Source organism: Ostrea edulis, chromosome 1, assembly GCF_947568905.1.
Source record: "Ostrea edulis chromosome 1, xbOstEdul1.1, whole genome shotgun sequence".
Lineage (NCBI taxonomy): Eukaryota > Metazoa > Mollusca > Bivalvia > Ostreida > Ostreidae > Ostrea > Ostrea edulis.
In genome coordinates this window covers 35080378-35102006 of record NC_079164.1, presented here as the reverse complement: position 1 = coordinate 35102006, position 21629 = coordinate 35080378, and the positions used below count along the sequence as shown (strand labels likewise).

The window sequence follows — 21629 nt, the reverse complement described above, 5'->3', positions numbered from 1 at the left end:
GATGTATCCTGCTCTTGTATACTAGAAACGAAAGAGGCAGCATCGATAATATCTTGACCGTGCAACACTCGAGTATTTCCTGTTTCTTTTAAGGAATCTCCCACACTATCCTGAACACCCTTTCCATGGCCACTTTCATGGAAATTCCATGTTGCTTTACAAATACTTCTGTCTGACATTTCCTTCGAAAGGAGATTAAAGTTTCCTTTCTGTTTGTATTGAGCTGTTGCCCCATCACTGTAAAAGTGTAGAGTGTCTATCCCTTTCTTCTCCTGCAAAAGTTTTTCCAGAGCTGGCCTGATATATGACCAAACTGCTTGTGGTCCATGTTCCAGTGAGTAAGACACTGCGCAAAATGTTTCTGATGAATGTCTTGCGTAAACAACACCTGTGTGAAGGGTAATTTGGTTTTTTTGGGGATGCTCCAAAGTGCATACTCTGAATTTCTCGTGACATTTTACACTCATAATTCTCAGCAATACCTACATGTATTAACGCTTCATTTTCCTTCATGTTTTCTTTCACCTAAATTGCTTCAGCTGATTTTCAATGTTAAAGAAATAAACTTTGTCATCTCTTATGTGAATCTGTCAATCAGTGTCCCGATGTCACCAATTTCTTTTGTTTTTACCGTTTTTCCATTTTCTTTACAATCCGTTTCTCTCTTCGAGTCTGCCATAGAGCCCATGTAACTTCTTCATGTTTGTCTACCTTGGATGTAGAAATGATTTCTCTGCATTCAGGACACTTACCATACATACAGGCAATGCTTTTGATGTCACAGGAAAACATATTGACCAATGTGTGAAGATCTTTTGTTTTGATGATTTCTTTTTTGTACAAAGCCGAAAACTGTAGATTTTCATGCTGCTTACATGCACAAGTCTCCCGTCATTCTCCTTTGGAATGACAACCCAAAAAAGCTTTAATCTACAAAATGTTGTGTAGCTAACCTGTGTGTTTGTGTTTTCAAAGCAAAATTTTTCAAACAATTTCTCAATTGTGTTCGTCAATGTTCTATTTTGCTTTTTTATTTTTCCTCTTATTATTGTCTCCTTAATACCGGCGGTTGCCCTGCTGTTATCATCTCTTTCATAGAAATTTTGAATTTTTGACTTCAATCTAAATGTCAAGTTTCCTCTCTTTGCCCTGTTTGTTTTCTTCCAATTGTAGCAGACAGGGACTGACACTAATTTTAATACCAACCTGTCCCTTCGGACAAGTTAACATGAAATTTAGGTTGTCCGAATGGAAAATGTACTTGTTCGAAACTGACCAACAAAAAACTGTAATGTATATGCATTGCATTCTCATGAGTGTTTTTTTATTAATAGTGTTACCCTGGTTTTCTTGTGATCTCCATGTGAAATCATTAATTAATAATAATGTATTGAATGGTTTCAAAACTCCTGTCACTCAGACAGCAATCTATGTATATACATTTTTACCTTTAAGTTAATGTTTGCAGGCAGAACACTTAGTAAGTTACAGACAGAAGTTGAGCCATATTTATGTACTTCCAGATCTGCAGCAAATTGCACAGTGACTTACTGTATTTTTGTGTCTAATAAAAATTATTTTTGTGTCTAATAAAAAAATAAAAATAGTACCAGTAGACTTTTATATTGACTTATTTTATGTAAAACACTATATGCTAATATTGTAATTTCATATTGATTTAAGTCAAATATGTGAATCCAATAATTTCTTTTTCTTTAACTTTAAAGTCAAGGTGAAAGTCATTATAGCTTTTGCAAATTTTATGTAAAGTTAAACATTTAACAAAAAGTTCAGAAGCTGGTCTTCCTCCACCTCCACCATGTTAGGACCAGGTGCAAATTGTGGGCGTCTTTGTCGTTGTCCACCTGTCCACCAAAGATGGACTGCCCTTTCTGAATTGTATTCATCAAGAGAGGGCCCTTCAATTGATGCTAGTAGCAAGTGATTCATCGTGTCTGTTGTCAAGTTAGACCTCCAGTCAGATTTGATTCGCTTAAGAGCAGAGAACCCTCTCTCACATATAGAACTACTTATTGGCAAAACCAATACAATTTCTATTGACATCAAAATGTTTTTGTACTGATCAGGTTGTTGAACAAATAAAGTGTTAATCTTTGGAAGGTTGACATTGTTAATAAGTCTATTGCCAATGTGAGCTTTAACGTGCACCCATTCTGGCAGCAGCTGGTTCCTATCACAACCAATATTGTCAAGAAAGACCTGAAAATGGTCACTAAGCTGCTGAAGTTGTTGGGTACCATACACAGCTAGTTGCTGTCTGTCGTTTGGCCAGTCTTTTGTATCAAAAATCTGAGCAGCTTGGAGGATAGATTTTGTAGGATCGTTAGGATTTTCCAACCTTCCAGAAATTCTATCAACAACTATGTCAATGACTGATTGTAACGTAGTGTAGTCAAACTGAGGACTGTAGTATTTAAGTTCAGTGTTTTTGTATAACCCTTTGTTGTTTTGAACAGTTATGCTGTCAAGAAAACCTTGAAGTTTTGCACCAGGCTGCTGCCTAAGTTGCAACAGATTAAGAACAGCTGTTTCTAGGGTATCAAGAAAATCAATGCATGTTGTGCCGTCTTTCTGAAAATGTAAGCTCAAATCACTGATGATTTCTAGAAGATCATCCATAAAAAAGAGGAACTGAAGGAGTCTGTAATCTTTCAGTTTGTTTGATATGAATGTACCTCTACCAACAACCTCTGGTGTTGTCTTCGATTGTGACACATGTTCAAAATGAGCTAACAGAACGGTGTAATCCTTCACCAAATACTTCATAGCTTTAGAAATATGGGGAACCCATCTTGTACCCTTTAAATTGGTTGGTTTTAAAACCTTTTCTTCAAGTGACTCAGCTATATTCCTCAGCTCCCTTAAAGCTTTAGGGGAGTAGTGGTAATGCTTGTATATCTTTTTAAGCATGTCTTGAACAGTAATGAGATTTTGGTTAGATTTGAGTGCATTCAAAATGCCTAACTCCAGCCTATGTGCTACACAATGGACATTCAAAACATATGGCTTCCCGTTGCTTAACCTTGTGGCTACACTATTATTTACTCCTAAATTGACACTAGCGCCATCTGAGCCAGCACCTACTAACTTTTCTTTCCAATGAATACTAACATTATCAGTCATAGCTTTGTCAATTGCTGAAAATACTCCATCGGCATGAGCATGCTCAAGCTCTTCAAGACCAACAAAAAAATCTTTCGGATATCCATTGTCAAGCATCCTACAGTAAACAATTTCTACTTCACTGACGCTGCAATCAGTCGCGCCATCATACATTATAGACAGTGCTTTACAGTTGGCGATCTTCTATCGAATCGGTTCTCTAATGGCATCAGATATGTAAGGGGCAAACCTTAAAATCAAAATTACAATATCGTAGTTTGAAAGCAAAGCCTAAGGGGACTGAAGACTTCAAAATTATTAATCATTATAAAAGTCAACTATGGGAACCAAGATCATTAATATCAACTACAATTTTCTTAAATCAATAGACAACATCAATTATCATAAACGTAAAACATCAGTTTGTTATGGTTCAAAACAATAATTAAATGAAAAGAATAATATCCTTTTTCTAAAATAACTAGACTAGTCACTAGTTTTGGCAAGGAGTACAGACCTTTTGACTTCAAATTGAAATGGGAAAAGGGGGGGGGGGTGGTTGGAACATTTGTTTTTATCAGAATTTCTATTTTTACTTTACTCAGGTTAACATCCATTTATTTTTAGAATATAAGGCCCATTTTGAGTCTGGAAGAAAGGAAATTAATTAAAATTAAATTGGAAAGATTATTTTTTCTTGCATTTAGGCTCACAATATATTACTATTTTATTTTTTACCTGGCACATGCCCTCTCTGACTGATAACTTTGCAATCTGATCAGATCCGAACCATTTTTGATCTGTAATTGTAGCATTGTGGAGTAAAGCGTAAATGGCAACTCCTGTTTTAACACACAATATGCGGTGTTGAACATGTATGAAATAAGAGTTTTGTTTTTTTCACCAAGTTTACGAATTGCTTGATCCATTGGTCCTTGATAATTTTGTGCATTATTGTCAGCTTTTCTTTGAGCAGCAAAGTGTGCATCCGCACAATTTCTATGTTTTTCCGATGCATCGTGTGTTCTAATGTTTTCAATTCTGTATGAAATGTTCCCATTTACAAACTTTGTTTCACCAGCCAAGTCTTTAAATTCTTTGCAATATTTGCAAATCATTCCTTTATCAGTGTCCTCTATCCATTGAAATTCCTCTTTCCACGATTTCACAAAGCCACGACTTCTTTTTGTTTCATACTTTTTCTTGGATTCTGTTTCATCTGCCTTTCGCTTTTCACGATCTTTTACCCCACTAAAATACTTTGCCAACGATAATTGTTGGGCCATGTCTGCTGTCAGACGGTCTTCAACTTATAAACTAATAAAGATTATGATGTAGAAATGATGCCCGATCTGAATGACACTCATTTCTGGCATCAAGCTGACATGTCATTTCTTACGTCGTAATATGTTTTATTTAAGACTATAATGGATCAAATAATCAGAGAATATTCCCCTTAAATTCTTTTTAATAAATTATTATTTGATAACCTATTGATAATTTTTCATTTTGGACATGTTTTTCGTAAAAATTATTCAATTTTAACTTCGGAAAAAGTGTTCTATATCTGTTTGTTCACTTCCAAGAATCACGCGACAATAGAGACATCTGATTGGCGCGATTAAAATACACCGTGAAGCTGATTGGTCGATATTAATGAACAATCTAAATTTAGATCAGGGAAAACCAGAAAAACGCCATATTGATTATCAGATTATTTCTATCGACGAGATGTACTTCAAAAACTTTAAGGACTCTTTTCACGTAGAATTTATTTAAAATTTCACGGATACCCTTCATTTATTTTTGGTTGTCCCATCGGACAGGTAAACTACAGAACTTAGTTGTCCGACCACCGTTTTAAGTTGTCCCGGACAATCGGACAGCCGTTAGTGTCAGTCCCTGAGCAGAGATCCTTCATTCATCTATGCATGCATTTATACTTCCTCATTATTTTCTTCTTACAATCCCCAATATATTGTTTTTTGTGTGATTGTTTCCTCTCTTATATTTTTCTTTCAGTTCTTCCTTCAAAGCAAAATGGAATAAAGGGGTTCTCTTAACTTTCCTCCTCTGTTGCATATTTGTAAAATTTCTCAACAGTTTCTTCGTTTTTGTTCTTGGTGTGTCAGATTGGTTATTGTTTGCTTTTTTCTCTCTCTCTTTCCAATCTTCTTTTTAATCGAGCATTTAAACGTTTCTGTGTCTCCAACTCCGACAACAGGTGAGCATTGTCTCTACATTCTCCGTGTTTGCCCAACTATCTATTTTGTATTGCTTGTAGGAGTTATGAGATTGATCACTGTTCGTTATCTTCACCTTGCATTTGGCTATTTCTCTCCTTTTCTTACTGGAGTTATACTCTCCCCTACGAGTTGCTCGCTGGGGCTGATGGATTAAAATGGGGGACTGCGGAGGTGTGCTCATCGACGCACTTTCCTGCTGCACCCTTACTCGTTCTCTTTGGATTCGTTTTCGTTTCTTCCATACTTTATTTGGTGACGCTTTTCTCGATCTGTCATTTGTTCAATGAGTTTCTTTTTCCCATTTAATAAATCATCTCTGTTCTTTTGTCTCTCTTTGTTTTGATACTCTGCACGGCGCACTGGATCATTGTCTCTTCTTTCCCTGTAGCGTCTCTGCTTTTCAGACGCCGATAAAGGCATGGTGTGATCTAGTCAGAGAAATGAATTGAAATAAATTTCATGAGAGAGAGAGAGAATCCTAATCAATCTATTATGAAAGAGATAGAAAGAATATTATTTCTGTAAATATGATATCATTTATGTTCACCCTCTTACCCAAACTATTATTCAACAAGTGAAATCCATTACATTGAATTTGGTTTTACAAATGGTTTTCTGTGTTGGATAACTTTGAAATGTTCATAAAAGAATATTTTTAAATTCTAAAATGTGCACAAATACCAGCTTTGTTGAAATACATTTGTACAATGTCCCCATGTTACATATTTTGTCCCTACTGTTACCAAATATGCGTATATCAATAGTAATATTTCAAACACTAACCGCTATTTGAAAGATTTACATGCATTTTAACGAGTGAAATAATTTTTTATTGCCTATAAAGATATAATTCATTCATTTTATTTTGAAACATGTTTCATCATAAATAAGTTTCAATTTTCCCTACTGCTACCATAATTGTGTATAAAATTGGAAATATTTCAAACACAAACCACTATTATTATTTTTTTTTTAAATCACATGCATTTTTAATGAATGAAATTCAATTTTCATTGCCTATAAATATATAATTCATTTATTTATTTTAAAACATGTTTCATCATACATAAGTTTCAATTTTCCCTACTGTTACCATAAACGTCCCTGCTGTTACAATTTTAATGGTAACATGAGTGACAGTAACAGGGTGGACATATTCAATCTAAACACCCCTAATATAATAAAATAGACTCTTCCTATGACATCATAACCGTCACCCTGCGTCACAGTACAGACACTGAGAATTTGCGTACTTGAAAAGTACTGGGTCCGTCTAGCTTTAGCTTCCGGTACCTCCAGACCATATCACGATATAAAAATAGAGGCAAATATGATCTTTTCAACAATTTATTAACATAAAACTAAACTAAATTGCATTAAACTTCCATAATATACACATCATATGGCGGTTCTCTATAAAAGGAATAAGGATGGATGTTTCGGAGGATTTGGTGGAAAGTGAATAAATATTCCCCAAATCATGAAATATAAATTTCTCTCTCTCACCTCACATCTTAAACTGTGATTTGATTAGTTTCAACCTAACTTTGATTCATAACTCCAGTGTTTTGTCACTATTATCACCAAAAATCAACACTTGGTGGAATCTTGGAGTTGGAGGAACACCGGTCTAATCAATAAATATATCTAATACATAATATTAGAACTTATAAAAACTTCTCACTAAATTAGTCTTAAAATTTTTCTTACATTTCTCCTTTCCATCTTCTCTAAATAAATTTCTTCTAATTTCTTTTTGCTCTTCCCTCGAATGCTGGGATACAATCTCCGCCAAATACGACGACGATGGTGAAGATTTAAAGTGCAGACTGCCCAGTAGGGGCCCTGCTACACTAGAAATAGCAAAATAATTCAATGCTGCCTGGTTTTATAGGTATCACACCGGTAATTGTCCAATCAAAATGAACTTAGTCAATTGTAGTTCCATTATATTTAAAGAAATATTTTTTTCCTTGCGCGATTTTTCTCATTTCCTATTCTTCTTTTCTCTTAATTTTTGCACCCCTGATTAGGAAATTTTGTGTAATTTGTAGAAATAACCAAGTGTATACAAAGGAACTATTTGCTGTTGGTAGCTGAGGCTACTTCCTGAGGTGTACTCCGGCTGTTTACACACATGTGAAAAACACGTGGATTTGAGGGTAGTCTTGCTTGCGGGTAATTTATTTTCGAAAATGCCGCGTAGGGTGGTGTTTTTCTGGTGTCGGCAGACGAGATAGGTAACATAGAACGTTTCTGACTGCGTTATTCGGCATCAATTCTGTAAACTGATTTTTAATGAATTTTTTTCCTCTATAGTAATATATAGTGAAAATAATTACCGGTGTGATACCTTGAAGAAAGTCGTGAATTTCACAATTTCCCATTTTTCTCAGTCCTTTCCCTTTTCATCGGCTCAAAATCAGCACAGGATATCAAAACAAGAGGTTTTAAAAACAAAACGGTGTTTTAATAGGTCATTCAAGAAACATGACGCAATACACAATGTGAAATATCAATTACATCTAAATACGTATCAACAACGTATTTTTTGCTTTATACAGCTAGAAAATCGTAAATATTTGTATAAACACCTATCTACATATCATACACCGGCGGGTTTAACACTTAACACATCCAAAAGATGTATCAAAATTTCACATCGATTTTACAATACGCATATTACACAATAACCCCTCCCCTCCTCCTGCCTTGCGCAACTGTTAGATGGACTTTCCTTGACATTCATAAGCATCACACATAACTCTATGACTTCTTGATTCAATGTCTTTATTGTAAATTAACCCAATTAAGAGATTTCGTATTTCTGCGTAGAGTTTAGAAATTTTATTTTATTTTAAATTTTATGTCCTAAAGAGAAATTCAGATAATTCATGGTAAATGCCCGTCAAGGTCACTCATATGAACATCAAAATGTCTCCTTAACACAGAAGATTTCAAATTATTCGTTTTAAGGGCCCAACACGCGAAGCAATATTTCTGGCACGATTTACGACAGTCCCCTCCGTAGCAGGATATCAAGGCTCTGACGGCGTAGGCCAAAATTCTATTGCCGTCTTCTAAAGCGTTGACCAAAAATTTATGTTCTGTCCTGCATATTAAGTTTGTCACTAGATATTCTTACCGTTTTGAGCATTTTGAACACTTGCAATTCAACATCACTATACTTAGCGCCCTTAATATTTGGCCTACATCTTCTTTGGAACCAAAATTTAGGAAATGTTTCAGCTAAAAAAAATTGTAATGAACAGTTACATGGATGATTTTTGTATGATTTGTGTACACGATTTAAAACGTCATATTATCCAGTCAGACTTTAGTCTTATTTATTTGTTTTAACCAGTATTTAGTCTTCTTAATGTGTTACCCCTGCTTTGAAGAAAGGCTAAATACGCACAACCCCTGACAGATTAGCGGGCCATTATCTGAAACACTAATCACCCGTGAGTATCAACTTGGTTTAATCTGTTAAGCGTAATTAACGGGCTCTTCTAGGATACCAAATTGACCAGATGCAGATTCCATTATAGTACCGAAAATTGAAGATTTTCACAAAACCAAAGATCTCACTCATATGAAATTTGAAATAATTAGCAATTTAAAAAAATGTATAAATAAATTTAGGATTAATAAGTGATTGAAATAGCAAATTTCATCATTCTTCTTTCTAATGAAACCATTTTTGCGGAAATATCTTGATTTTCTACAAAGTTATTTAAAAAGTACCACACGCGCCTCATATTTCACTGATAAAACAGGCAGAAATAACGATAGTCCCCAGGGGAAGTAAATCACCAGTTACGTCAGTTATCTTGCTCCGATCGCTATGTGCATGGGGTATACTATTGATGAATGAAACGGGCACCTGTTGTGCAAATTTGACATTTTTTGATAAAGATTCAGTTGTCTTCAATACTAACCGCGTCCTAAACTACCAGGAGGCGCTCGGTTATTTTTCAGCCAATCAGAACGCTGAATCGTATTCCGTGCAGTGCGATCCATGCAGACGAATGGAGGAGTTTGTAAATGAAACTAAGTAAATGTTTGTAATTTCTTAGTCAAATGACATGTAAAATTCAAGCGAGCTTAACAATTAGCACAAATATATAACACAGAATGTATTCTTCATCGATTCCCTTGATGAAATGGCTTATATCAAAAGTAAAGTTGAAACATCCATCGGAGATCGAAAGTTGGCGAACGGCCAGTATAAAACATACGGTAAAGTTGTCAACAATGTGTACAAGCATACCACATGAAATTACGATGCATATTGTGCACTGTTAGTAATTATAGATTACATAAATAATATCAACAAGATATTAATTACCAATTGCATCATAATATATCGTATTTGATCGTTTACAACGAAAACTAAACAACACGAACACTCGAACATGCACAATCAAACTTCATGCGTATGTTGAATTCCTACTTCATTAGAAGTAATTAATGTTTAACTGATAACTAAATTAACTCATCATTTATATACAAATTGTATCGATGAGAATTTGAAGAGGATATTCTTGATAGTCCAGGCGCTACATTTGGTATACGTGTACCTAGGATCTATAATATAAATGTCACTTCAAGTCGTTACACACCAGTTTACCTTTTACGTACACTACATAAACTGTAATTGTAATAATTTGGTTTAGCATTTTACAACTACTTCTATACATCACATATTTTGCTATACGACATTTATACACTGTACAATGTTCTACACATACAAAAGTTACGCATATGTGGACACGTAACTTTATCACCGCGCTATGAGCAATAAAACCCTACCCATATTTACTCATTACTTTTATATAATATACTCATTACTGGTACAATATGCACATTATGATGTGTAAAACACTGTTACCATATAATATGGAAATTTGAAAGAACTCTTGCTATGAAATTGTAGGATAAGATTAACTGACAAAACTTTGTTAGAATTACATTGCGATATTTACTAAATTTGTTGAATGATGATAAAGTTACCTACATCTCGAAAATATTCTTAAATCAACATGAAACTATGAAAGATGATTATGATGATACATGTATGTACTAAAATAGTTTTAAAATCATCAAAATTAAACCAAACGTAGACCGTATATAATTCACATCCAAAATTGACTTAATCTACATGTACTGGAATCAAAGCATAAATCTTACAATGCTTACAAATATTTATATTTAAAATTATATTCATGTAACAGGAATAAAATACTGCTCGGTATCAAAATGAACTACCACATTTAGATAGACTATCGTTGATCCAATTTTCATATCAAACGCCATTTCTGTTTGAGCCCCCCCCCCCTTTTTTTTTTTGGATGCCTCATATTGGTATGTTTCATATCGTCGTTGTCTTGGGTGGAAATTTCCGATCAGGCAAACTTAAGATGATGTAATGTTTTGTTTTAGGACCCCGTACTTAGCCTATTACATGGATGACCAATCACAGCGCGCCGTTAGGACGCTTTGGTCATTCCTCTTTGTTTGCTTGGGGTGCAAAGACTACTCAAGTATTTGTGTACACAAAGAAAATTGATTTGATACCCACCATCCACATTCTCCTTTGTTATGCTACTTTGATATGTGTGAGCTGGCCTGTTTTATTTGTAAAACCCACCGTATTTTATTGCAGGCAGCTCTATTTCAATATTTCATTATGTGTTGTAGGGGGTCAGATTGCATAATCATATCTATGTGATACATATGTTCTTGTATTTTTGTTTTCGACTCATTCTGACCCCCACTAGCTATTTTGTTATATAACTTCGTCATTTTCAAAATAAATTACATTTTTTCAATTCACATCACTGTCCTGTTTTCACTGCCTTTATCAAGTAACAAGCAAAGGCTACTTGGCAAGTCATATTAACTAAGGAACATAAATCCATTTAGAGTTACCCGAGTCTTCCCAATCAAACGTTCCCCATAAGACTAGTAAAGTTTCGTCCGTTTACAAAACTTTGCGCCAACTCCTTCAATGTATGCACTCCTTACCTACTACGCCCAAACTCATATACAGGTATCTAAATTTTAAACCTGTATGGAAACAAATTAGTGATAAACTTGTATACAGTTTAATTTTTTGAACAAGTTTAAAAAGTATGGTACATGTATGTTGTTTGGACATGAAATGTGACAGTCATCGCGTCATCATCGTACGACGGGTGGTTAATGATATGATTTAAAACTTTTTAAGTTCGTCTCTAATGTCTATATAAATGATGAGTAACTATTTAAAAAACTTCCTTAGGCCACGGAATAAGGGGGTAGCTCATTAAATATGCTGAGAATGCCATTGGGTTTCACAAGATTCCATCACGTGGTCGCCTCACTTCATATACCAGTGAAGTGTTTGAAATGCCTATTTATTTCTGAATTGAAATTAAAAGTTTGTAAAATGAAGATGATTTACAGATAATAAAGATATGAACTTATCATGACACCAAGGACATCATACTAGAAAGGACTATGCAAAATAAAATGCAGTGATCAGTGTGGTTGCAGATGAATGTGACACAAGATAAAAGGTAACGTGTGATTGGCATTGCAGATAAACAGTATATAAAGTTAAGTCGCATCTAAACACATATTTCATTAGATTATATAAGTATTGTTTTCACTGCACGTAAGTCTAAGTTATCTTGTAATGTTCTGTCTTCTTGCTATTCTACTTCATGATTCATCTCTGCATCTAAAGAAAGTGAATATATATTTTCCGTCACATCTTATCTGTGATGGTATATGTAAGGTAACCGTCAAGTTCTATTTACGAAGTAAAACACCAATTTTGTTGACTCAGGTTGAACCACATGTTGTATATAATGTATTAATCTGCAATAGTGAAAATGAACACGTTTATCTCTGAAGTAACGCGTCCGTTTCGTCCAATCCAGGTTCGTCTAACTGTTGAGACGTCGGCACTTTTCTACAATTGCGATAAAACAAAATTATTTTCCGCAGGGACTCTCTCCTGAGCACAATATATAACCACGGATCCACAATAGCGTTACATACAGACATTCTGAAAAGCCATAACTCTACTGCATCGTTCTCATGTTGTGTTCTGATATTGGTAGCATGTAAAAAGATGTCCACCTACAGAAAAAAAACCCACCATATTAAAACTCGTATTAATAAAATAACCTTGTTCTGAAAATGTATCTTCTAATTTTCTATATTTTGTTTATCATCAAATACATAAGAATTCTGATTTATATCTTGAAATCTAGTTTTGAATTTATATTAACACAGATATACAGATGTCTGCCTTTTTTGGATAAAAATAATCCTAAGAATCTTGATCGCCTTTTCTCATATTATAAACCAAAGGAACAAAATTACGTGTTACTTACAACAAGAGGGGTCCATAAAATAACAAACAGAACAGTAACAGCAGTTAAGAAAATCATGACATGGGAATCATAAAATCCGGAAACACGACTGCCGTCCAGGAGGTTCACTCTTAGTTCTGGGTCTCTGCAGATTCGGTATATTGTAATGACGTTCGTCGTGATTATAACAAGTATGATAATGAAACCAATCGTGGAATAAAAGTACGACATAATGCGGTTTCCAGTAGTGTTTCTTACAAAATCAAAGTAACACCAAGATCCGGGAAAGTACAGATTAGTATTCCCAACACCAAGTATGTGTAATGACGCTATTGAGCTGGAGGTTATCCATATTCCTACTAGAATTAGCGTGTAGCGCTTGCTTGAGGTTTCATCGCCTGCAGAATACTTCAGATGCATAAATCGGTCAACAGACATTGCACAGATAAGTAAAGCCCCAGATAACTGAGCATTGAGAAACGTGAAAGAGACAAATTCACAAAGAGGCTTCGGATAACACCACGTGAATCCCGTGGCGTACCTATGCATTACGAATGGATAAGTAAGAAATATCCCCAGGAAATCAGTGATTGCCAGGCCGGTGAACAACTTGTAGAAGGAACTCCATTGGTGTTCACGGCGATTGATCCACAGAAGAACGAGCGCGATGACATTACCCATTGTCCCAAAGATGTATTCCAAGCTCGCAGGTACCCAGGACGTGGCCGTATCATTTCTATAACATAAGTCAAAGGCGTAGTTTTCAGTAATGTTTCCCCCCATCTTTAAAAGAGCATTCACAATGAAATCTAGATGCAGTGTATATTGAGATAATTTGTGAGATAAAAGTAACCCGGAAGGAGATAATGATCGTAATAGCATCCAATCAGACATTTTTAGATGTTTTAAGTAGCTCAATTACTTATCTGTAGTCTTTGTTAGTTTACTGAATGTTGTAGAGATAATATTAAGCTAGAATTGCGTATTAATGTCATGAGTGGATTTAACGTGCATCTACATGCACTCTTCTTGGTACCTAGGTAACTAGCGAAGAGGCAAGATTTGTTATTCTATGTATGAAAAGGTGAGGATAACGAACAGTGATCAACCCCATAGCTTCTGTTAGAAATACAAAATTAAGAGTTCTGCAAACACGGATCCCTGGATATACTAGCGGTGGGAGCAGGTGTCTAGGAGAAGTAAACATTCCCTGTCAACCGGTCACACCGACCTTGATTTCTATCTCTTGATCATGTAAACGGAGTAATTTGTAATAAAAATCCGCGTGTGAATTCCTTTGAAATGGCTCAAACATATCTTCGAAATGGATGTCAAAGCAGTATATGCTGTATAACAATTTCTGTTTTAGAAATCAACAATTCGTAGAATTACATAATATTCCAGTGTTAGGGTTGCGTTATAAGAGTATTTTGAAGTTAGTTTCGAAGACAACAATATCATGTGCAACGATTTTATTATTCTTTTTCGTGTACACAGTCTTAAAAATCCACATTTCTTTTAGATCCGGTAGCTTTAAAGCATTCCCGCCTACTTCAATAAAAATGGTAATAAAAAAACCCAGTTCATGTCATACATGTGCATGTATGTTGGTCTTTCAATTCAATACGGACGAAGTTTCGCTTCATAATTCAGATACATTGCATCGTTCTGATTTATCACGCATTCATGATAACGATAATATTTATAAAATAATTGACTTTACAATATTTGATCACATGATCACCCCTCTTCATAACCCAGTGAAATTGAGAAAAATTGCAATTTATTTTTATCAAATGAAGTTGTTTTATATATGATAAATTTTATCAAATTGTTGTTGTTTTAGATACGATATAGATATGAATTTATCATGTCTTGACAAGAAGGACAAAAACTGTTAATAACTATACAAATAATTTGACATACGGCGATAAGTATATAAAGGATATAACAGCACACGAGATAAAGGACAGTATATCATTGAATGATTGCAAACGAAGTTAACCGCATCTGAAAAACAAACGATCTGCATAATTACATATCTAAACACGTGTTTGATATGACTACCCATGCTGGTAATTACTACTGTCACTGCATGTGATTCTATGTTATCTATAACGCACAATTTTTATATACTCTGTCTGCAAAGGTAACATTAAGAAAACTTTGTAATTATTCTAAAAACGAAAATATCATTTACATCAAATGTTAAAACATTTGACAATGTTGACAATGCCAAATATTTATTTCGGAAAAACGGTGTATTTAATGCAAATATTGAACAACCATTTTAAAAAAGCAACAAAAGTTATGTAAAATTTCAAGACAACAACATATTGTTTCATAATGTACATTAGATTTATTCATAGAAACCTGCTAGGATGGTGCCCAGTTTGACACCTATACACACAGTCTTGAGAAATAGCAAAATAACACATTTATAAGGACTAGGAATGGTAATTTATGCAGCAAAATAAATGACAGAAAAATTATGCAATATTACATAATCAAACAACAACACTATAAGAACAATTTCACTCATAAAACGTAGCATTTTACAATACAAATTGGTTACATTACAATACCAAAGATAAGTTAAAGGTGTCAAAGATGGGGCGTCATCGGCCACCAATCAATACCCCTGAAATAAAGGGAGGGGGTTCTTTTTTTTGTAAGATAGTGAAGTCTGTATTTTCACATAAATGTGAATCTGGTCACATGTTTAACACAGTGGTGGTAATACAATGACATGTTTAATCTTTAAGTCCCTAATCATGAAATATACAGGACAATACTTTGCCTAAAACGTACTTGAAATATTTGCCTTGCGGGTATTTGAAATATATCACGTGTTGAAGTTTGCAGGTAGTATAATGTAACCAAGAGAAAATAGAATTTGTAAATTGTGCCTCAAAATGAAATTGATGACGAGTTTCATTACTTATTTGATTGTATTGTTCCGGTTTTGTGCATTTCTATTTATCTCCAAATGTGTATAGGTTTGAAGAACGTTCTGATGCTAAGAAATATATTTACTTTTGTGGTTGTTTATGAACATAAATCCGCTGATTGATTGATTTTTTTTATGTTCATGAGCTGTCTTGTATTGTACACGAGTAATTCACCAACGCAGCGAGGTCCCTTGTATTGTTCATGAGTGACTTAGCAATGACATGAAGTGCCTTGTTCATGAGTGACTTAGCAATGACATGAAGTGCCTTGTATTGTTCATGAGTAACTTAGCAATGACATGAGGCGCCTTATATTGTTCATGAGTAACTTAGCAATGGCATGAGGTGCCTTGCATTGTTCATGAGTAACTTAGCAGTGGCATGAAGTGCCTTGTATTGTTCACGAGTAACTTAGCAATGGCATGAGGTGCCTTGTATTGTTCATGAGTAACTTAGCAATGACATGAAGTGCCTTGTATTGTTCACGAGTCACTTAGCAATGACATGAAGTGCCTTGTATTGTTCATGAGTCACTTAGCAATGACATGAAGTGCCTTGTATTGTTCATGAGTAACTTACATGTAGCAATGACATGAAGTGCCTTGTATTGTTCATGAGTAACTTAGCAATGACATGAGGTGCCTTGTATTGTTCACGAGTAGCTTAGCAATGACATGAAGTGCCTTGTATTGTTCATGAGTAACTTAGCAATGACATGAGGTGCCTTGTATTGTTCACGAGTAGCTTAGCAATGACATGAAGTGCCTTGTATTGTTCACGAGTAACTTAGCAGTGGCATGAGGTGCCTTGTATTGTTCATGAGTGATTTAGCAATGACATGAAGTGCCTTGTATTGTTCACGAGTAACTTAGCAGTGGCATGAGGTGCCTTGTATTGTTCATGAGTGATTTAGCAATGATATGAAGTGTCCTGTATATTTCATCAGCTACGATATTTTGTAATGTTCATGAGCTAAATTGCTGTTTTGATTCATTCTTTTTACTTGATATATCATCTACATGAAAATATGATGATATGCTTATAATCAATTCAAATAATCGCTATATTCGTATTTATATACCATATCCTAAGAGCCGATTAAAATTGACCAACATTAATCAGTGCATAATAGAAAGTGAAACTATTCGCTATTCCATAACAAATCAATATTCTCTATCAATTGTATAATCAAGAAAACAGCTAAGTACTATTGACGAAGTAACGTATCTATTTCCTTGAATCCAGGATCATCCACGTCCTGAGTATCCCGTGTCCCTCTGCATCTGCGATAAAATAAAACTATTCTGCGCAGGGACTCTTTCCTGAGCACAATATATAACCATGGATCCACAATAGCGTTACAGATACACATCCGACAAAGCCACAACTCGATTGCATCGGTCTCTCGATGCGATATAATATTGGTAGCATGTAGATATATGTCCACCTGAAGAAATAAAAATCAGAAATGTCAAGTAACTTTTGCTTTAGTTGTCGTATCTGAAGCGACAGTCAAGGTAGGAATCGTTCAACAAAAATGTTATTTGCTCTGAAATCCCTCTGCTGATTGGTATATTATGTCTACAGTACTCTCTTTCGGTTGTATGGAATTCATTGTACAGAGAGGGGTGGCAGTTGAGTCGCACAGTGACGAGACTGTCACGCTCCTCTATACAATAAACCTTATACAAACGAAAGAGAGAACTGTAAATGTCCTGTGTCATAAATATTCATAACACCAATGCAAACTTGCTCGCGATATGACGTCACAAGTCTAGAGTTGACAAAAGATTTGACATGGAGATCAGTGAAACTGACGTTATGGAGGTTCAAAATGATTTGGAGTATATTATGTCTCGTATATTCACTCTGTTTACCTGATCAAGATATAGGGCTCACGACGGATGCGTCGGTCTACAGGGGATGCTTACTCCTCCTAGGCCCCTGATCCCACTTCTCGTATATCCAGGGGTTTGTGTTTACCCAACGCTCTATTTTGTATTGCTTACAGGAGTTTTATCACTGTTCGTTATCATCACCTTTCATATGCATGGTAATGAATAAAGAAAAAAGCGCGGATCGTTGATTGTGCATAATAAGTATTTCACAGACTTTAGCTACATACACCACATGCTTTTTGCAGTTGAGAAGCATCACCGTTGTTGTACAGAATCTATTGATGCGTGAGTGTCGAATTGAGACCCCCCCCCCCACCTCCTTTTTTTTCGCCGCACATCTACAAAACATTACTGCATGGCATATAGGTGATAACGTTAAAATAAAAAGGGGCCTCCGTGGCCGAGTGGTTAAAGCATTGCGCTCAAAATCACACGGCGTCTCACCTATGTCGGCGCCTTAAAGCATTGCGCTCAAAATCACACGGCGTCTCACCTATGTCGGCGCCGATTCGAATCCCGCTCGCACCGGTAAGTGAGAAAGTTTTCCAGTTTACTTTCGGAAGGTCGGTGGTCTCTTCCCAGGTACATTGTATCTGGATTCTCTCTTCCACCAATAAAATTGTTGAGCGTAGCGGAAAACATCAATCAATCAATCCATAAAACAGATTATACTGAAATCAGAAATAATGTGAGTAAAACTCCAGATTTAGCATCTAAATTGGCTGAGTAGTTTGGCTATTACGTTCCCCCTTTTTTCGGAAATCCTGGATCTCCCACTTTGTGTGTTAGTTTAACACATCAATTATGCTAAAATTGTGTATATGTTGCATTTCTTATGATTTCATCATTGTTTTTTTTTTTTTTTAAATTGTTGTTTTCTAGCTATAGTCATAGTTCGGAAATTGAAGTACGGTTCCGTGGAAGTTATTGTACAGCTAAGCTCCGCCCTGGAAGTTATTGTACGTTGGATTTCTGCCAAATGTTTTCTGTTTGATTTAAAGTGTGGCTAAGATCAAAAGTAAAAGTACTGCACAATGACACAATTTGTATATAAAGAAGGAATTTTAGATATTTTACAAAGATGTTTGATTTTATATGATATAAATACTCATAAGAATCTTTATTTCTTACGAGTAAACTTAATACTTCGTATTCTTGTTAGGCAGAATTTATTCAAAAGCTTCTACACAAAGAAAAACTCTCTTGTTATGTCCTTTCAACATTTAGATACATGGATGACGTTTTGTCTATTAGCAATACTCATTTTCAGATGTCGATTTGATATATTCCAGTGGACTCGAAGTAAAAGACACCATAGAGTCCTCCATGTCGGAGTCATATTTGAATATTTTATTGAACATTGTATGTTAACGGCAAATTAACAATCTTTACGACTGACTTCGACTACGTATTACTCCACGTACTTTAACAAGATAGAGAGCTCACGACGGGTGTGGCAGGTCAATAGGGGTGCTTACTCCTCCTTATCACCTGATCCAACCTCTGATATGCCCAAGGGTCCATATTTTCCATATTGTATTCTTGAAAGGATTATTTTTAGATTAAGCGCTGTTTGGTATCTTCACCTTTCATGAAAAGTGAATATAACGTATAGTTGAAATGAAAATTCAAAATTAAGAGTTGGGCAATCACGGGTCTTTGGAAACACCTAAGATGGGATCAGGTGCTTAGAAGGAGTAAACATCCCCGATCACATCCGCCGTTAGCCCAATATCTTGAGCAGGTAAATGGGGGTAATTTGTAGTCAGAATAATTGTATTAACAACAGCCTGACTATTCGTATGAAACACACCAGACAGCATTTGACCCAATGACAGACTGTATTGATAAACTAGTTCTTTATAACGACCATAGAGTTTACGAAATGCCAACTTTAAACGAGACTGTCCAAATCCTTGTAACATCAATTTTTTTCTTTGCAGCCTGTCTCGATTTCAAAATTGATTATACCCAGAACATGGTCTCGTGTATCGAGAGATTGTTTCTGATATAGATGGTTATGAATAAATTTTGCTTCATAAGAATATAAATAAATGTACAAGTCCCCTAATAAGGGAGCACAATTTGTGCACATGGGTATCGCATACTGGTCGAAGAATTGATCACTGAAGACGAAGTAGATATCGTCAAGGAGGAACTCGAGTATATTTTTAATATCAACGTCAGAGTACTTATTATTAAACCAAGGGACACCGTTCTAAAATACAATCCACAGTTAGAAAGGTGTTATTTCTAGCTTTGAATGATTTTTACTTGAACTGACATAGACTAAAAGTTTCTGATGAATAAAGATAAGTTTACTCACAACAAGAGGGGTCCATAAAATGACAAAGAAAACGGTAACAGCAGTTAAGAAAATCATGACATGGGAATCATAAAATCCGGAAACGCGATTGCCATCCAGAAGGTTCACTCTTAGTTCTGGGTCTCTGCAGATTCGGTATATTGTGTTGACGTTCGTTGTGATTGTAACAAGTATGATAATGAAACCAATCGTGGAGTAGAAGTACGACATTATGCGGATTCCCGTAGTGTTTCCTACAAAATCAAAGTAACACCAAGATCCAGGGAAGTAGAGCTTGGTTTTTCCTACACCAAGTATGTGCAATGACGCTATTGAACTGGAAGTGATCCATATTCCTACTAGAATTAGCGTGTAGTGCTGACTTGAGGTTTCATAGCCCGCAGAATACTTTAGATGCATGAATCGGTCAACAGACATTGCACAGATAAGTAAAGCCCCAGATAAATGAGCATTAACAAACGTGAAAGAAACAAACTCACACAAGGGCCTCGTGTAACACCACGTGAATTTCGAGGCGTACCAGTGAAGTACAAATGGATAAGTAAGAAAGATCCCTAAGAAATCAGTTATTGCTAGACCGGTGAACAACTTGTAGAAGGAACTCCATTGGTGTTCACGGCGATTGATCCATAGAAGAACGAGCGCGATGACATTTCCTATTGTTCCAAAGCTATATTCTAGAAAGGCTGGTACCCAGGTAGTGGCCGTATCATTTCTTTGACACATAACAAACTCGTAGTTTCCAGTCATGTTTCCCTCCATGTTTAAAAGAACATTTACAATTGAATTTGGACACAAGCTATATTGATATAAATTTCTAGATAAAGGTAACCCGGAAGAACGTGATTAGTTAATATAGCCCTGAATCAGACACAATGGCAAGTTTTTAGAGGTGAACTAATTCATTAGTAATGTTGATGGGTTCACTGACTGTTGTAGATAAAAATGAAGCTATGATAAATAATTGATATCAAAGGTCGAAGTTAGGATACGAATGCTATAAATTAAAGTGTCATTTCATTTAAAGAAGAAGGATGATTTTGCTCAAGCATAAGTGGACTTCGTCTCGCTTTCGAATCAAGTACTAAATTGAGTACTAAACGTCCCGTAACTATTAAATGACAAGATCATTGGGACAGCTTGTTAAAATTCCAAACTACAATAGGTAGAAGTTCTTATCATTATTAGAGGAAACGGATGGGATAAAAGAGGTAATAGAACCACCCATTTCGAAGACGTTGAAAATGAAAAAATGAATAGCATTCCTTTTCTCTCCTCTCTGATTCTCACTGTCTCGAGATATACAGACAGACGGTTGTTGAAAAAGGAATTCTCTCTCTCTCTCTCTCTCTCTCTCTCTCTCTCTCTCTCTCCACTGCTGGTACAAGCTGATTTGAACAGTTTTCTAACTGTACAATGAAAGGCATCCAGTATTATACACAAGTTTTTTTTCCATGCTTTATTTTTAGACATTTACAATTGCATCTACATAGATGATCTCACACACAAAATCACACACATGCATACAATATCTTCCATACAAAAACTCATGCATACACTCATACTTACACACTTTGAAACACAAATACAGATAATAATAATAATGATGAAATTTTAAGTTTTTTAGGCATACCTTGCCTTTAGCCAAATGTCACACTTGTCCATCACAAGGCTCCTCCTGTTATGTTCCTATATAAAGTGATCAGTGTTCATACTCT

At 35.3% G+C, this 21629-nt stretch overlaps 3 protein-coding genes across 4 annotated transcripts; all 3 read right to left on the bottom strand.

The window, feature by feature from the left end:
* Nucleotides 1–1172: 1172 nt before the first annotated feature.
* On the bottom strand, nt 1173–2708 carry LOC130049447 (zinc finger protein 862-like). The gene has a single exon (XM_056147055.1). The coding sequence runs from the start codon at nt 2638–2640 to the stop codon at nt 1771–1773; it is 870 nt and encodes a 289-aa protein (XP_056003030.1). The 5' UTR covers nt 2641–2708; the 3' UTR covers nt 1173–1770.
* Nucleotides 2709–11463: 8755 nt separating this feature from the next.
* On the bottom strand, nt 11464–13557 carry LOC125658378 (prostaglandin E2 receptor EP4 subtype-like). 2 transcript variants are annotated; one of them, XM_048889620.2, is made up of 3 exons: nt 12758–13540; nt 12420–12500; nt 11464–12330 (listed from the first exon to the last, which is right to left on the bottom strand). In XM_048889620.2, the coding sequence occupies exons 1-3, from the start codon at nt 13517–13519 to the stop codon at nt 12232–12234; spliced, it is 942 nt and encodes a 313-aa protein (XP_048745577.2). In that variant the 5' UTR covers nt 13520–13540; the 3' UTR covers nt 11464–12231. The 2 variants fall into 2 exon arrangements, with proteins under 2 accessions (XP_048745577.2, XP_048745572.2); XM_048889615.2 differs by having other exon boundaries at nt 11464–12500; nt 12758–13557.
* Nucleotides 13558–15077: 1520 nt separating this feature from the next.
* On the bottom strand, nt 15078–20697 carry LOC125658368 (prostaglandin E2 receptor EP4 subtype-like). Its single transcript, XM_048889610.2, has 2 exons — nt 19912–20697; nt 15078–17134 (listed from the first exon to the last, which is right to left on the bottom strand). Exons 1-2 carry the CDS (start codon nt 20671–20673, stop codon nt 16895–16897), a joined length of 1002 nt encoding a protein of 333 aa, XP_048745567.2. The 5' UTR covers nt 20674–20697; the 3' UTR covers nt 15078–16894.
* Between the last annotated feature and the right edge of the window lie 932 nt (nt 20698–21629).